General features: G+C 45.9%; 1 protein-coding gene across 1 annotated transcript; it reads right to left on the bottom strand.

The window, feature by feature from the left end:
- Window positions 1-1,634: 1,634 nt before the first annotated feature.
- LOC149354094 (uncharacterized) lies at window positions 1,635-4,775 on the bottom strand. Its single transcript, XM_089575930.1, has 3 exons — window positions 4,750-4,775; window positions 4,581-4,602; window positions 1,635-2,723 (listed from the first exon to the last, which is right to left on the bottom strand). The coding sequence occupies exons 1-3, from the start codon at window positions 4,773-4,775 to the stop codon at window positions 1,635-1,637; spliced, it is 1,137 nt and encodes a 378-aa protein (XP_089432056.1).
- Window positions 4,776-12,447: the final 7,672 nt, after the last annotated feature.

Below are 12,447 nucleotides of genomic sequence, written 5' to 3'. Positions count from 1 at the left end.
TGGAAGTGTAATGGGTTTCGCGGGCACAGGACACAAAACACAGCACGGCACGGCACAAAGCAAGAAGCGCGGAACGGCGTTCACCGACAGTCAGCGGTTCCAACAGCACCAACAGGAGGCACGCGCTCGCCGAGAGCAGTCCTGCTGCCGCGCGGGCACTTCTTCGTCATTACAGAAGGAATAAACAAGCAAAAATGTATGCATTGTGGTCACCAGTGTTGTAATGAACACCCAAAACAAACAGCACAACCCTGTCATTTGTCAGGCAATGTTCTCCTAATACCCACATACTGATAACGCAGAAACAGTATGCTCGCCTGAAATGCCACAAAATCTGTGCATATTTAAAAAAAAGATACTATGAAGATGGAAGCAATTTGTTCTCACACAGGACCAGGATGAAATGGCCCTGGGTACTTTCACACGTAAACTGGTTCACCAAATTGTACGATTACATGCACATAAAAGAGGGAGAAAAAATTGGAGATCCACAATGAGATTTTTAATGAAGGCAAAAGACAGCATGGCACCATCCCTCTCGATGTCAATTAAATTCCCCTGCATGTCTCCAGTCTCTGCGATTCTGTTCGCACTCTGACAAGGTGAGGCTTACAGAATTGCTCCTGGTGTACAAAGGTAACAACCAGATCTGCTTGCTTCACCCATTTAGCTAGTTTACTACACAATATGTTTATTTAACATGAGGATGTTGGGTGTAAAAAGCCACTGAGAAGGCTCAACGAGGCGGGCACACCCTGCACATGTTTGGCAGCGGTACACTTGAATATTGCAACAGCATCAGCATGAGAGCACTTTCAGAGGAAAAAAACGGAAGAAATCAGAACGCAACAGAGTTCACACTTTTTAGCTATACATCGATTCGAATTTATCAGTTAAATAGCCAAGTCAGAATCCAGCAGCTAAAATATGACCCCTCTCTCCTGCTAGAAGGCCATGCAGCAGAACTATTTTGTTTTGTAAAGAGTTATGACCACTGACTGGAAATTTTGCTCATTTTTTGTTCACTTGACATGTTTTATTGTAGTTTTTATTAATGTTTGCATTTATATTGGCTCTGGCATTGTCGAAAACAAAGTCCCTTAAGGCCTTCCAGAGGAGGCTGGTGCTGCAGTCGCCACATGAACGACAAGGCTGGTGCTAGGAGTGGTCACACAAGATCTGCACCTTCAAATACATTTTTCTGATAGGCTGTGATATCTGAAAGACATTTCCCATATCTTTCTCTATGCATGTGCATACCAGACTGTGACAATGTAATACACAATGTACCTGTGGTTACTTACACAAAAATATAGCAAAATATTCCATGCGTTTATTGTTCAGCCGCGACGGTGGCTCAGTGGTTACGGTGCTCGGCTACTGACCCGAAAGACGCGCGTTTGATCCCAGCTGCGGCGGTCGAATTTTGATGGAGGAAAAATTCTAGAGGCCCGTATACTGTGCGATGTCAGTGCACGTTAAAGAACTCCAGGTTGTCGAAATTTCCGGAGCCCTTCACTGTGGCATCTCTCATAGCCTGAGTCGTTTTGGGACGTTAAAAAAAATGGCTGAAATTATTGAGCCACAACCTACCCGCACCACTGTCTGTATGCTCATATGAATCACAAAAACCTCTAAAATCTTTTGTCTGCGAGCACAGGTGCAGACAAATTAACAATTCCCGCTATAATAATCATTGCCTCATCAACAACGGCCAGCATTTCCCAGGGCAACGGGCCTTTCAGCATTTTAAACAGCTTCAGGCGTTGAATTGCCCTCTCAACATGTACACGTGCCCGAGCAATTTGCAGAGTTTTCGCTGCTTCATCTGGTGAAAACTGTGCCTTCCGCAGAAATGGAGGCTGCACAACACCAATCCCCAAGGCAGCACATGTACTGTCGATGTTGAAGCCCTTGTCCACCATCACATCATATTTGAAAGGGTCTAGTCTGCGCAAGATATCTGTGTCCTCCACACATGCTTTATCAGAGGCACGGCCTCCAAATGAGTCGCTCAAAAAAGTGATGAGTGCACCTGGTGATACACCAATCAAAACTTTCATTGTGTGAACACCTTTGTAGTGCGAATATTTCAGAATGCGGCAGGACACACAGTGGGACTTTTCCACCTCAACTTCTGTGCAGTCAAGCACAATCCTGACATCCTTGTATGCCACAAAGCATTGAGGCTGATTCTGTTGCACTTCTGCCTTCCTTGGCCAAGGGATAGCTGCTTCCAGGCCAGCTGCCAAGGGGCGTATGGTGCCATAAAAATAGCGGTGCACTGTCGCCTCAGACACTGCAAATAATGTGGCTAAGCACCTGAAGGACAGAAAGGTTTTCAGGCGAACAAGCACTATAGTGACTCTTTCTAGTACACTTCTTTCTGTTTTCAGTTTGTCAATATCAGCCACAGCATCAGCAATAAACATCAGAAGCTTCATATTCTCTACACCTGTGAAGGCTTTCACACAAGCATCGCTATGAAACATGTCAATGAGAGTGGTGCTGGTGCTAGGTGCTGTGCTTGGATCAACCTGCACAGCCTTGTGCACAGAAGCAGTCTGGCTCTTGTTGAACTGCCGGAGGGTCTCGACTGCAGCACTGTCCAGGCCTTCAATCTCTATCGGGTGGGCATCAAGTAGAAGAAGGGCCTCAGCAGCGTCATTTTTCCTTGTACGCTCTGTGTCCTTGTTGGCACTGCTTTCGCACTCCGGTGTTTCCTGATAATACAGACAGATAATGGACTGACAAACTGTAGAGAAAAAGGCCATAGAAAATGCCTTTTTTTCAATGAATATAATACAAAACTCAATACAGAATTAAACACTGCAAATGTTTCGAATAACTTCGTGCAATGTTTGTCAGTAATAAATACTTACACACCTCATAGAACAGTCATGCCAAAGTTACACATTTTGAGAATTTGATAGTTTTTTAGGCACACTTCAACTCGTTTGAGTGTTGAACTGATTTGCCTGATGTAACCAGTTATGAAGCAGGCCATACTGAGCTTTGTAAACTTTACCACATGAAGTTGAACTCAAACTCACACAGGTTAGGCTTGTACTTTCTGAATTATCCTGTAGTGATAAGGAAGAAGTGCTTGCAAGTGGATTGACAGCATGGAGTCCTGAAAGAAACATAATGAGATATGTAACTCAAGTTTACTTGTTTTGCTAGCAAAAAATGAGAATGGATTCACAGTTTGCCGGATTCAGATCTGGTCGAAATAATTAGTGGCTCAGGGAAAAAAAATGCTGCCCACTTTCCAGAAAACGATAATTTACAAAATGCCAAGGAACATCTGGCAACAAAATTTAGAACGCTGTTTTCATGCACTTAGCTAATAAAAAGCATCATATCGCATCGGTGTAAAAGTAGTTATCATTTGATACTACTGTGGTACCAAAAAGACAAGGACGGAGACGGAGTGACCACAACACAAGTGCTAGAGCACTTGCCAACACAAGTGCTAGAGCACTTGTGTTGTCGTCACTCCGTCTCCGTCCCTGTCCTCGTGGTGCCACAGCAGTATGAATTCGTACCAACTTGCCTAATTCTCAACCCTTTTGAAGTTATAATTTCACTTCATAACCGTTTTATGGCAGTTTGTCAATTGCATATTTTGCATAAAGTGGCTTACTTGCTGCTCTTCTTGCCGATGCTCGCATAGCTCTTTCAGCCGATGCCTGTTTTCTTGCTGGATCTTTGTTCTCAAGGCTCCTCACAGGCAGACGCTGTGATGGCACTGCAGTCTTCTTCAGTTGCCTCCGGGCTGGTCTCCAAACTTCTGGTGCTTGACAATATGAGATCACGTTGTTAGTAACATATTTCTCATGCCGTCATTTGGAGGAACACATTCTTTATGCAGTCAACAGGGACACATAACAATGAATAATATATGCCAGAATCAAGGACAAAAACAATTAAATCTAATGAGGGGAAAGTAAGAAAAGGAATACCATAAATCTGTGCTTAGTTGTAATGAGCAAGTCTGACAGATTTTTGTAGTGCCAAGAATTACTACTACAGGGTTGTGATTGTACCTTAGACAGTCTTGATAAGTAAACAAGTATATACACAGCGGCTCTTTTTAATCTCACAGCTTCACAAAAAAATGATGGCAATAGTCACATGAATTCTGCCATCAGTGAGTGCGTTTTGCGCTCAACAAGAGCTAGATAATGGTCATGGCTATATATCTAAGTAGCTGAGATTTAACAATTATGTTCTTAATCATTTTCGTGCGGCATGATGTAATCACACTCTTGAAAACTGTATTCATTGAATCCTAATCCAATTTACAGAAGCTGTTCAAGTGGAATAGGTTTTCAGATATTCATGTGCAGCCAGTTCTGATGCATGCTGAATGACACTGTAGAGCAAGGGGCAGAAAAAATAGGGAATTGCTTCATGAATACTCAAGAGCTACTGCGCTTCATCAGTAGTTTTCAAGATTGTGACTGCAATGTGCAGCGCAAAGTGAATAATTCAAACGGTAATTAACAAAATGTGCCTAGTCAGTCGCATAGACGTAGCCGCTATTTCGCTATCTTGTCTCTGCCAAGCCCACTCACACTCAGTGAAGACAGCACGAAGCTGCAAAGATTAAACGGAAATCATACTGGGAAACATGCACACTTGCATAGCTAGTCAATTCCTGCAAAGCAAGTAAGCAACCACACAATTTGATTTTTTTCCAAGGCATTGTTGGACATCACTACACGCGTTTGTCCTCCCCCTCACTTTTTGTATTCCGCCTTCTGAAGCATCGCGGCAAAAGGCCTGCGAAAATTCAATGATCTTCGTAATAACTCAACAATCTAGTGGTACAATAAAAATTTTTGTCCCAGCTCAGTAGCTTTGACGCTCGAATGCCGTACAAAAGTTGATGGATTTGACGCCGGTCACTGCGGCTGCATTTTGATACAGGCCAAATGCAGAAAAACACTAGCGAAGAGATATTTTAGTGGGTGTTAAAAATGTGAAGTGGTCAAAATTTATCCTGGCACTCCACTAAGGCCTGCTTGTAAGCAGCGTGCTTTTTCTGGCAGGAAGCCCAAAACAATTCCAACGCATGAATGCTAACCGCGACTTTGTGGTGGTCTGCCGTTTTATCAGACCTGGCAGCGCGAACATTGATGTTGATCAGACGGTAAAAGAGAGCTATACAAGGCTCCCCACAAGAAAAATGTTCCCCAGTCAATCTATCGCCGAACAAAGAATAATAAGTTGTGCTGGCGTGTGTCCCTCGTGAAGAGACGCAAGTACAACGGAAAGACAAAATATTCACTTGCCAGTTGTACCCCAGAAAAAATCTTCGGGCACGAAGTGCGCGCTGCACACCATCATCGTTTTCGTGACAGGCTTCCCGATGCGAAGTTTCACTGTCCACTCCTTTTTCGCTCGATCGTCACAGGGAAACGAGTGCAGGCTTAACTCGCCTTTGACTGCACGCTTCGTGCACTGCGGCACACAGCACATTTTATTACTTTTGAACTTCTTGCTCATAGTGAGCAAATAATGTGCCAAAAGAATGCCACTGCGTGAGGTGAGAAAAGCCGCCGTAAAAATGATCTGAAGCCAAACACAACACAAACGCACCACACCACCGATGTCAACTGGCCGCGGACGCCGCGGGCATCCCCTGATGGAGGGTTACGACGGTTGCCGCATGGCGTCGCTACCGTCTGTGAAAGTTGCGAATAAGACATTCTTGACTCCACGGCGGAGCCCAACCACGTGCACAACCAACACGACGAAAATGCATGCACACTCGAGCTAGCACCGTTCATAGTCTGTGCACGCGAAAAGCCACACTCATATAGTAGGAGAGCTCCGATGCTGTTCGTACCGCCTGCAAGATCTTATTTGTAAGTACTAAAACTCTTTTATCTTGATATACGTCTGGAAGTTAAAGCGGTTTTTGTAGTAAACATTGCTTTGACTACATGCGCCTTTATTTTTTCGGCAGGAAAAGAGAGTGAGCCAAAAAGCACAAGGACGATTTCTGTGTACCCACTCTCATTGCGAAATGGCTTGCTTGACGTCGTGCGCAGTGGAATTGTGGCCGAATGGTGAGAATTTAATTTTTCGTCTTTGGTGAGATGAACCCACTGAAGATTCACTACTTTGGCTAACAGCGGGTTTGAACTCATATGACCTGAGATAGGATGCATTCGGGAATATGTCCTTTAGCGCTTATGCACAGCGGAAATCAGAACCGCTTAATTAATTTTCCACTGCAGACCAGTTGGTAAGAATATGTGTAATACTTCCGTACTGTTTCTTTTTGCCTTCTACACTTGCAGACTGAATAGAAAATCCGCAATTTCTGGTTAAAGCTTTTGCCCAAGTTCTCTCGCAATGAAAAAGGGCATTGCTCTGGACTATCAGACTAGTATTTTTGTGTGGTTTTCAAGTCGCAGTTTCGAATCCAATTATAGCATGCATGCGAAGCGACTAAGGTAAAACAAAGGTGCCCTGAGTTCCTTGCGTTCAGCGTATTTCGCAAAAAATCGCAAGCCGTATTTTTAACCCTATTAAAAAAAACTAATCAAAAATGTTGTTTTGACGTCCATGTGGAAGAGACGCTACAACCTGTGCATATTTACTTGAATAAAAAATTGGCTCGCAATTTAGAGATGCGAGTTATGATTTTAAAACAAAATAATACATTAATCTGTTTTCAATATCACATTAATTTGCTTATCTCGCATTGAATATATTTACTGGGAGTGCGACACGACGCATTAGACTAAATTAAACCATTTGGTATAAGGGAAGTTTAGTAAATTACATTCCACTTTGTGCAACTAATGTGGTGTTGGTTCTAAAGAATAAATTAAAAATTATCCTGTAAAATATGTTGCTAGTGTCTTCACGATGACTGTGTTTCACAAAATTCGATATTATTTAATCATTTTTGTTTTTTTTCTGTGATGACCATAATTCAACTTACCATGACATCATGCATCTCGTTGCAGGCTTGGCGCTTCGTGAGAGCTGGACGAGGAATTTGTTCGAATGCAGTCCAGCAGCCCTCTTGCAAGTGGAGTGCAACGATTACTTCGGATATGACTGATCAGTTCACTGGAGGACAGCTCCGTTGAGCACTTTATGGATGCCTTAGCCGTGCCGCAGCAGCAATTGCCGACATGCTTTGTCCAACCTGATCGGCACGCACCAAACTTGAAAATAAATTGTTTTCTCACAGCCTATGCCACCATGCTCTTGGGCCCCTTTCTTTACTCCCCAGGGTGGCTGGTGGTAGCGCAAACCATCCTGTGCGCGCTAGAAGCGTGATTCTTGTAACTCAAAGCAATAAACGGGTCTTTTTTCTGGAATTCTTTCGCACCCTCATTTATGAATATTTGCTAGGTAGAATGGTACGTACATCCATCCACAGTGCCGGTCATTGGCGAGTGGGTTAATTGCATGTGCCAGCGTTCGAAAGCTGGTTGCCACTATTCGAAAGCTGGAAACCATTAATCGAAAGCTGGATGCCATTATTCGAAAGCTGGCTACCAATGTTTGAAAGTTGGCTACCAATGTTTGAAAGTTGGATGCCAGTATGAGACCTTTGCTGGACCATGCTGCAGAACGAACATTGGGTCTGCGTTGGCCGCTTGATCGGCCTAACGTTGGCCCAAAACTGGCATGAAAGTAGGGCCAATGTGTAAAGTGGTAGCGCTCGGGCCAAATGCCAGTGTAGGACCGATGTTCGTGCCAATTTCTGCCAACAGTTGCCCGACGTTCGACCAATGTTGTTGTGCTGCCTGGGAAAGACGTTTCGAAAATAAGGGTCCATTGTATTGCAATGGGACTACACTAGCAGACGACAGGACGTCGCTACACGCTGCAAGTATGAAGCCTCGTCTACTCGGCTCGGTGTCGTCTCGTTTGCCTAGCTTCGATAACTCTGCTCTTTACTGTGATGCTTCTTCCCACGCTCAAACCCAAGTTATGCTATCAATGGGGGATAAATATAAGAAAGAATAGGTGGAAACATTCACCAGGCATGTGACTTTGCGGCGACCATTTTACCGAATTATGTGTAGACCGAACAGGAGCGAGGGCTATAGGTTACTATGTAGTGAGGTGCCGAAGGTGTTCGGTTGGTTCACGTTAGCGCCTTCAAAAGGTATGGTACTGCTTTTTCGACGGAGCGTGTCATGTACTGTTTCGTATATTGTAGCAAGTTAAGCCTGAATTGGCTTTAATTCGTGGTGATTGGTGCAGCTGACTTCTAACAGCGCTTCTCACGCGCACTGCAGCATTCGTCTTTCTTGTCAGTCGTTCCTCTCGCGCTGTGCCTTTTCTTTGCTGCTCGAAAATTCGGTTTTAAGATGGCCTAGCCTCATCGTCATTCCACTACTTCTCCTTCATGATCGGAAGACACGAACCAAACAAGAATATAGTGTTTAATGCACGTACCCCTTTGCCGCGGCAGGGTGAGACCCGCATGTCTGTTTTCTTCGGTTTCTCTGAAACTACAGGGTTCTACACATAATGCTCACATTTCTCGCGTTCAGCTTGCTTGTTCCTTTCATATAACAGCAGACATTACACGAGAACAGCGCAAAAAACTGAGAACGAGAGGGCGAAAGACGCGACTTTTTACATTGAAATACATAGCAGACACCCGACTTCCGGGTCAAGCCGTCTAACTTCCGGTGGCTTCACTCGCGCTCGTCTCGGAAAGCGGGAATGCGGCATCCAGCCACCTAGTGGAGATCAGTGGGTGAACTCAACAATAAATGTAAACAGCTCATTTTTTCAGTGCTCGGGGAGCAGTACGTGTGCTTTCCTGAATTCAGAAGGCAGACATTATTGCACACAATAAAATCTTCTAAAATGCGAGTGTCAGTTTCTTCACTTCCCCAGAAAGAGGAGTGGCCATTAAAATCCCCGACTAACAGATATGGCTCTGGTAGCTACTGTAAGTCACGAAGTGTAACTGTTAGGTGTGGCTCGAGATATATAGAACATATTGTGATAGTTTTAAAATGAACCACGGTGACTGCAACAGCTTCATATTTGGTCTCCAACTTGATTTCAGAGGTTGAAAAACCAGACTGGATGGTAATCACAACACCTCCAAAGAACCTATTCTCTTGTTCTCGGTCACAGCCAAAGACTTTATACTTTTTTAAAATGTTTGTACGTTTTGAACCTAGGTTACTTTCCTGAAGGCATAAACCCACAGGAGAAAGCGAATTCAGAAGAACTGTCACATCACTGTAGTTTTTTAAAAGTCCTCGACAGTTCCAACTAATTAGGAACGCCATACTGAAATGTTTCGGGGTTGCAGTTAAACCCATGTTCCCGGTTTTGAGGGTCGTGTTACTGCGGGCCTCTCTTTTCTTTCTCTCAAGAGAGCAATGCCGACGTTGAAGCCGGGGCTAGATCTGTGTTGTGTCCATCGCCTCACTAGAGGCTCTGGAGGCCAGCGGAGAACACGCGGATGCAGGTAAGCCTGAAGACGGCCCAGTTCGGAGAAATAGTGGTGAGTTGGCCTGTAGACTTACACCTAGTACTCATGCTTGGTACAGCCTGGCACAGGGCTGGGGTACGGCAGCGCTACTCGGAGCAGCATTTCAAAGCGCAGACGGGTGGCGGCCTGCTTGCGACCGGCATCGTGAGCTCACCACACAGTTTTAGCTCTCTCTTAGTGCACTGAGGACCTTGGAGGAATGGGTGGCAGCTAGTGCTGTGCTGTAGGATATCCGAATGACCCAGCGAAAAGCAAGGCAGTGATTTAGCACCATATTCTGAAGGACAAAGAGGTACGTGACAAATATATTCATGCTACTCGGCGCCTCAATTGGTAACCGAACTTGCGAACACGTGCTTGCTGAGTACATTTCGCGTGAAACTGCTGCCAGGACAAGATGCTTCTGATGGAGAAGTTTTGGTTTCGCGAATAGCAGGCGGTGGTTTGAAGTCCGGTGCTGTGGCTGCGTTGTCCCCGTACGCGATGCCTGCTGAACCGCCGATATGCCGAGGGGAAGCAATGAAGAGGAAGCGAACAGAGATAAGTAGATTGGAATGTGTCTCCTTTTAGACAATTATACCCGAGCTCCTAAAATTACTAAAAGAAGTGAACCTAAACAAAAATAACACATGCTAATTCCAGCAGCTGATCGACAACGAAATAAGAGAATGTCCAGCAGTAACGTTTGGTCGGCACCATATTTGCAGCGTCGTTTGACGAGATATACCACACGCATCAAGGGGTCAGAGCACATAAATGGCTTCAAAATTCTACCGAATATGCATCCTGCGGTATTAGTTGTCGTGGCGCGGCGCATTCCTATTCTCATTAGGATGTTCCAGGTAACTGGGGTTGTAAAACTGTAACTGGCGTAGGTTTATGCCCACCATAGCGGGATCAAAGTACAATATTCGCAACAGCCGGTTGTTACAGATACAACCAATCCTGGGCAGCAGAGAGCTCCCGACAGCACAGCATTTCGTCTCTTAGCTACGGCTGGCATTCGTCGCATGTGCACCTGTAAGGACTGTGCATGAGTTATTAAACCTAAACGCTGGACCGTTTTGTAATTCGAAATTAAAATGAGGGTCGCCCGTAGCAGTCATGTCGATGAGCGACGAGCTACGTTCGCTCAGCATCGCCATGGCCAGGCGTCTGCCGTCGGGGAGGGTTGTCTTCAAATGGGGAATCACTTTGGCTAAAGCTTATCGAATCGTCGCAGTCGCTCCCTCATGACGCTGAGGAAGAATAGGTGGTTTTCGATGCTTCATTCTACATGGTGCTCTCAGAGTGATTTGGTTTTCGCGCAGCTCGGTACTGCGGCAGCAAGCGCATGGGGTTCGCTAGCCAACCTGTGCTGTCATCACTGACGCCAAACAAAGCATCTCTCCGGGCACCGCTCGGGAGTTTTGATTTCGATTCAAGATTCTTGCTTATTTAAAATTATTGCTTGCGTAACATAAAAAAAAGAAGTTGCGTACTGGGATGGAAAGCCTTCAGCAATATAAATCAACCATTAACTACCTGCGGGCAGAAAATCGCGTCATTTGCCTTTTAATGACTGAAGATGTATTATTTTTCACCAGTAACGTATTTGCGGTTAAAACTACGCCTTCTGCCTATCCCTGGGAGCACGGTTCCTCCCGCACGAGTCAGGAAGAATACGCGGCAAAAGACAAAGAGAAACGGCTCGAGCTTTTCGAGGACATCATCATCATCGTTCAATTCACGTTTGCACGACCAGCCATCGGAAGCTTCGCAGAGGCACCAGGAAGAGGTACATGGCTATACCCATCTTTGAACCCCAGAGGTCTGTTTGTTGGTCCCAAGCCCATCTTCTTGCCGTCACAGACATGACCTCGCTTCCTTGCGTCGGCGTTAAACTGCCGCCATCGGATCAGCAGTGGCCGCCTCAGGGGAAAGGAACGCCCACACCTGGGCCCATGCTACCTCTTCCTTTTGGGGGCAGCGGATCGTCGACTTCTCCGAGCCCCTCGTCGTCTCGGTTCGACACTCTGGGCAGGCTCTCTCGGAGCTCTGCGCCAGGGACTGCCGTCGCCACCGTTCTCCAGCCAGAGGGCAGCGGATGTCGAGGCGTGTTCCAGACTGGAAGACATCCCTGCCTGGGAGGTCTGTCAGCCGTGTTACTGGCGCCTACCACGGTAATTTATTTTCTTATACCCCCGTTAAACGGGCACTTGCAACGGCCGTTAACGCAAACGGCAGTTGAACGCCGTAACGGAACGGTGGTGGCTGCGCTCACACGGCATTTTCCATGTTCTGTCGGTTCACCTCCGTTTCGGCGATTTATCGGTGACTCTGGAACTTTTTATCTCGCCAACTCGAAAAAAATTTTGGTTCTCTGATTATTTTCTGCGCTATTTGCAAGAGTTGTTTGTAAAACAAGCAGAGAAGCTCATTTAGCCGATCCAATCCGATCCATGGCGTTGCAAAAATGGCTGCGTTTGTTGTCGTACAGTGGCTAGTTGTGCTTATTGTGGTTTCAATGTGGTGAAGCGTACCATTTCACGTTCCATCGCTTGTACTGACCGCAGCACCACTGTGCATTTCCTTTTTTCTTTCGTACCGCGAGTGACCGTCCGCGCCCACATTCCTCGCTGGCGAGCTGATTGAACAGCGCCGTCATACTTGCGTACACGGGCGCATTGTGTTTCTGCGCTCGCAGTTCGGCAAGGTGACCCTAACACAAGTTAATAAGTAAATGCGTCAGTGACGCTGTCCAGGCAAAGCGTTTTTGCGCTGGCACGCTCGCCTGCAGCGAGGACACGTTGCTGCTGCGGGCTGCCATCTTGCCTATTTTACGACGAAATGGACGGAAACGGCGACGGAACGGAGACCGGCGAGCTCCGTTGATGTCAATCGCCGTTGGATTTCCAACGGCGCTGGCGGTGCCGTGTAACTCCGCCTAACCGCCGTTAAAGCTAACT

The sequence above is a fragment of the Amblyomma mixtum genome, chromosome 3 (genome assembly GCF_055824585.1).
Source record: "Amblyomma mixtum isolate Tamu chromosome 3, ASM5582458v1, whole genome shotgun sequence".
In the NCBI taxonomy this organism is placed as follows: domain Eukaryota; kingdom Metazoa; phylum Arthropoda; class Arachnida; order Ixodida; family Ixodidae; genus Amblyomma; species Amblyomma mixtum.
Note: the sequence above shows the minus strand (reverse complement) of the source record. Positions and strands in the feature narration are given on the sequence as shown.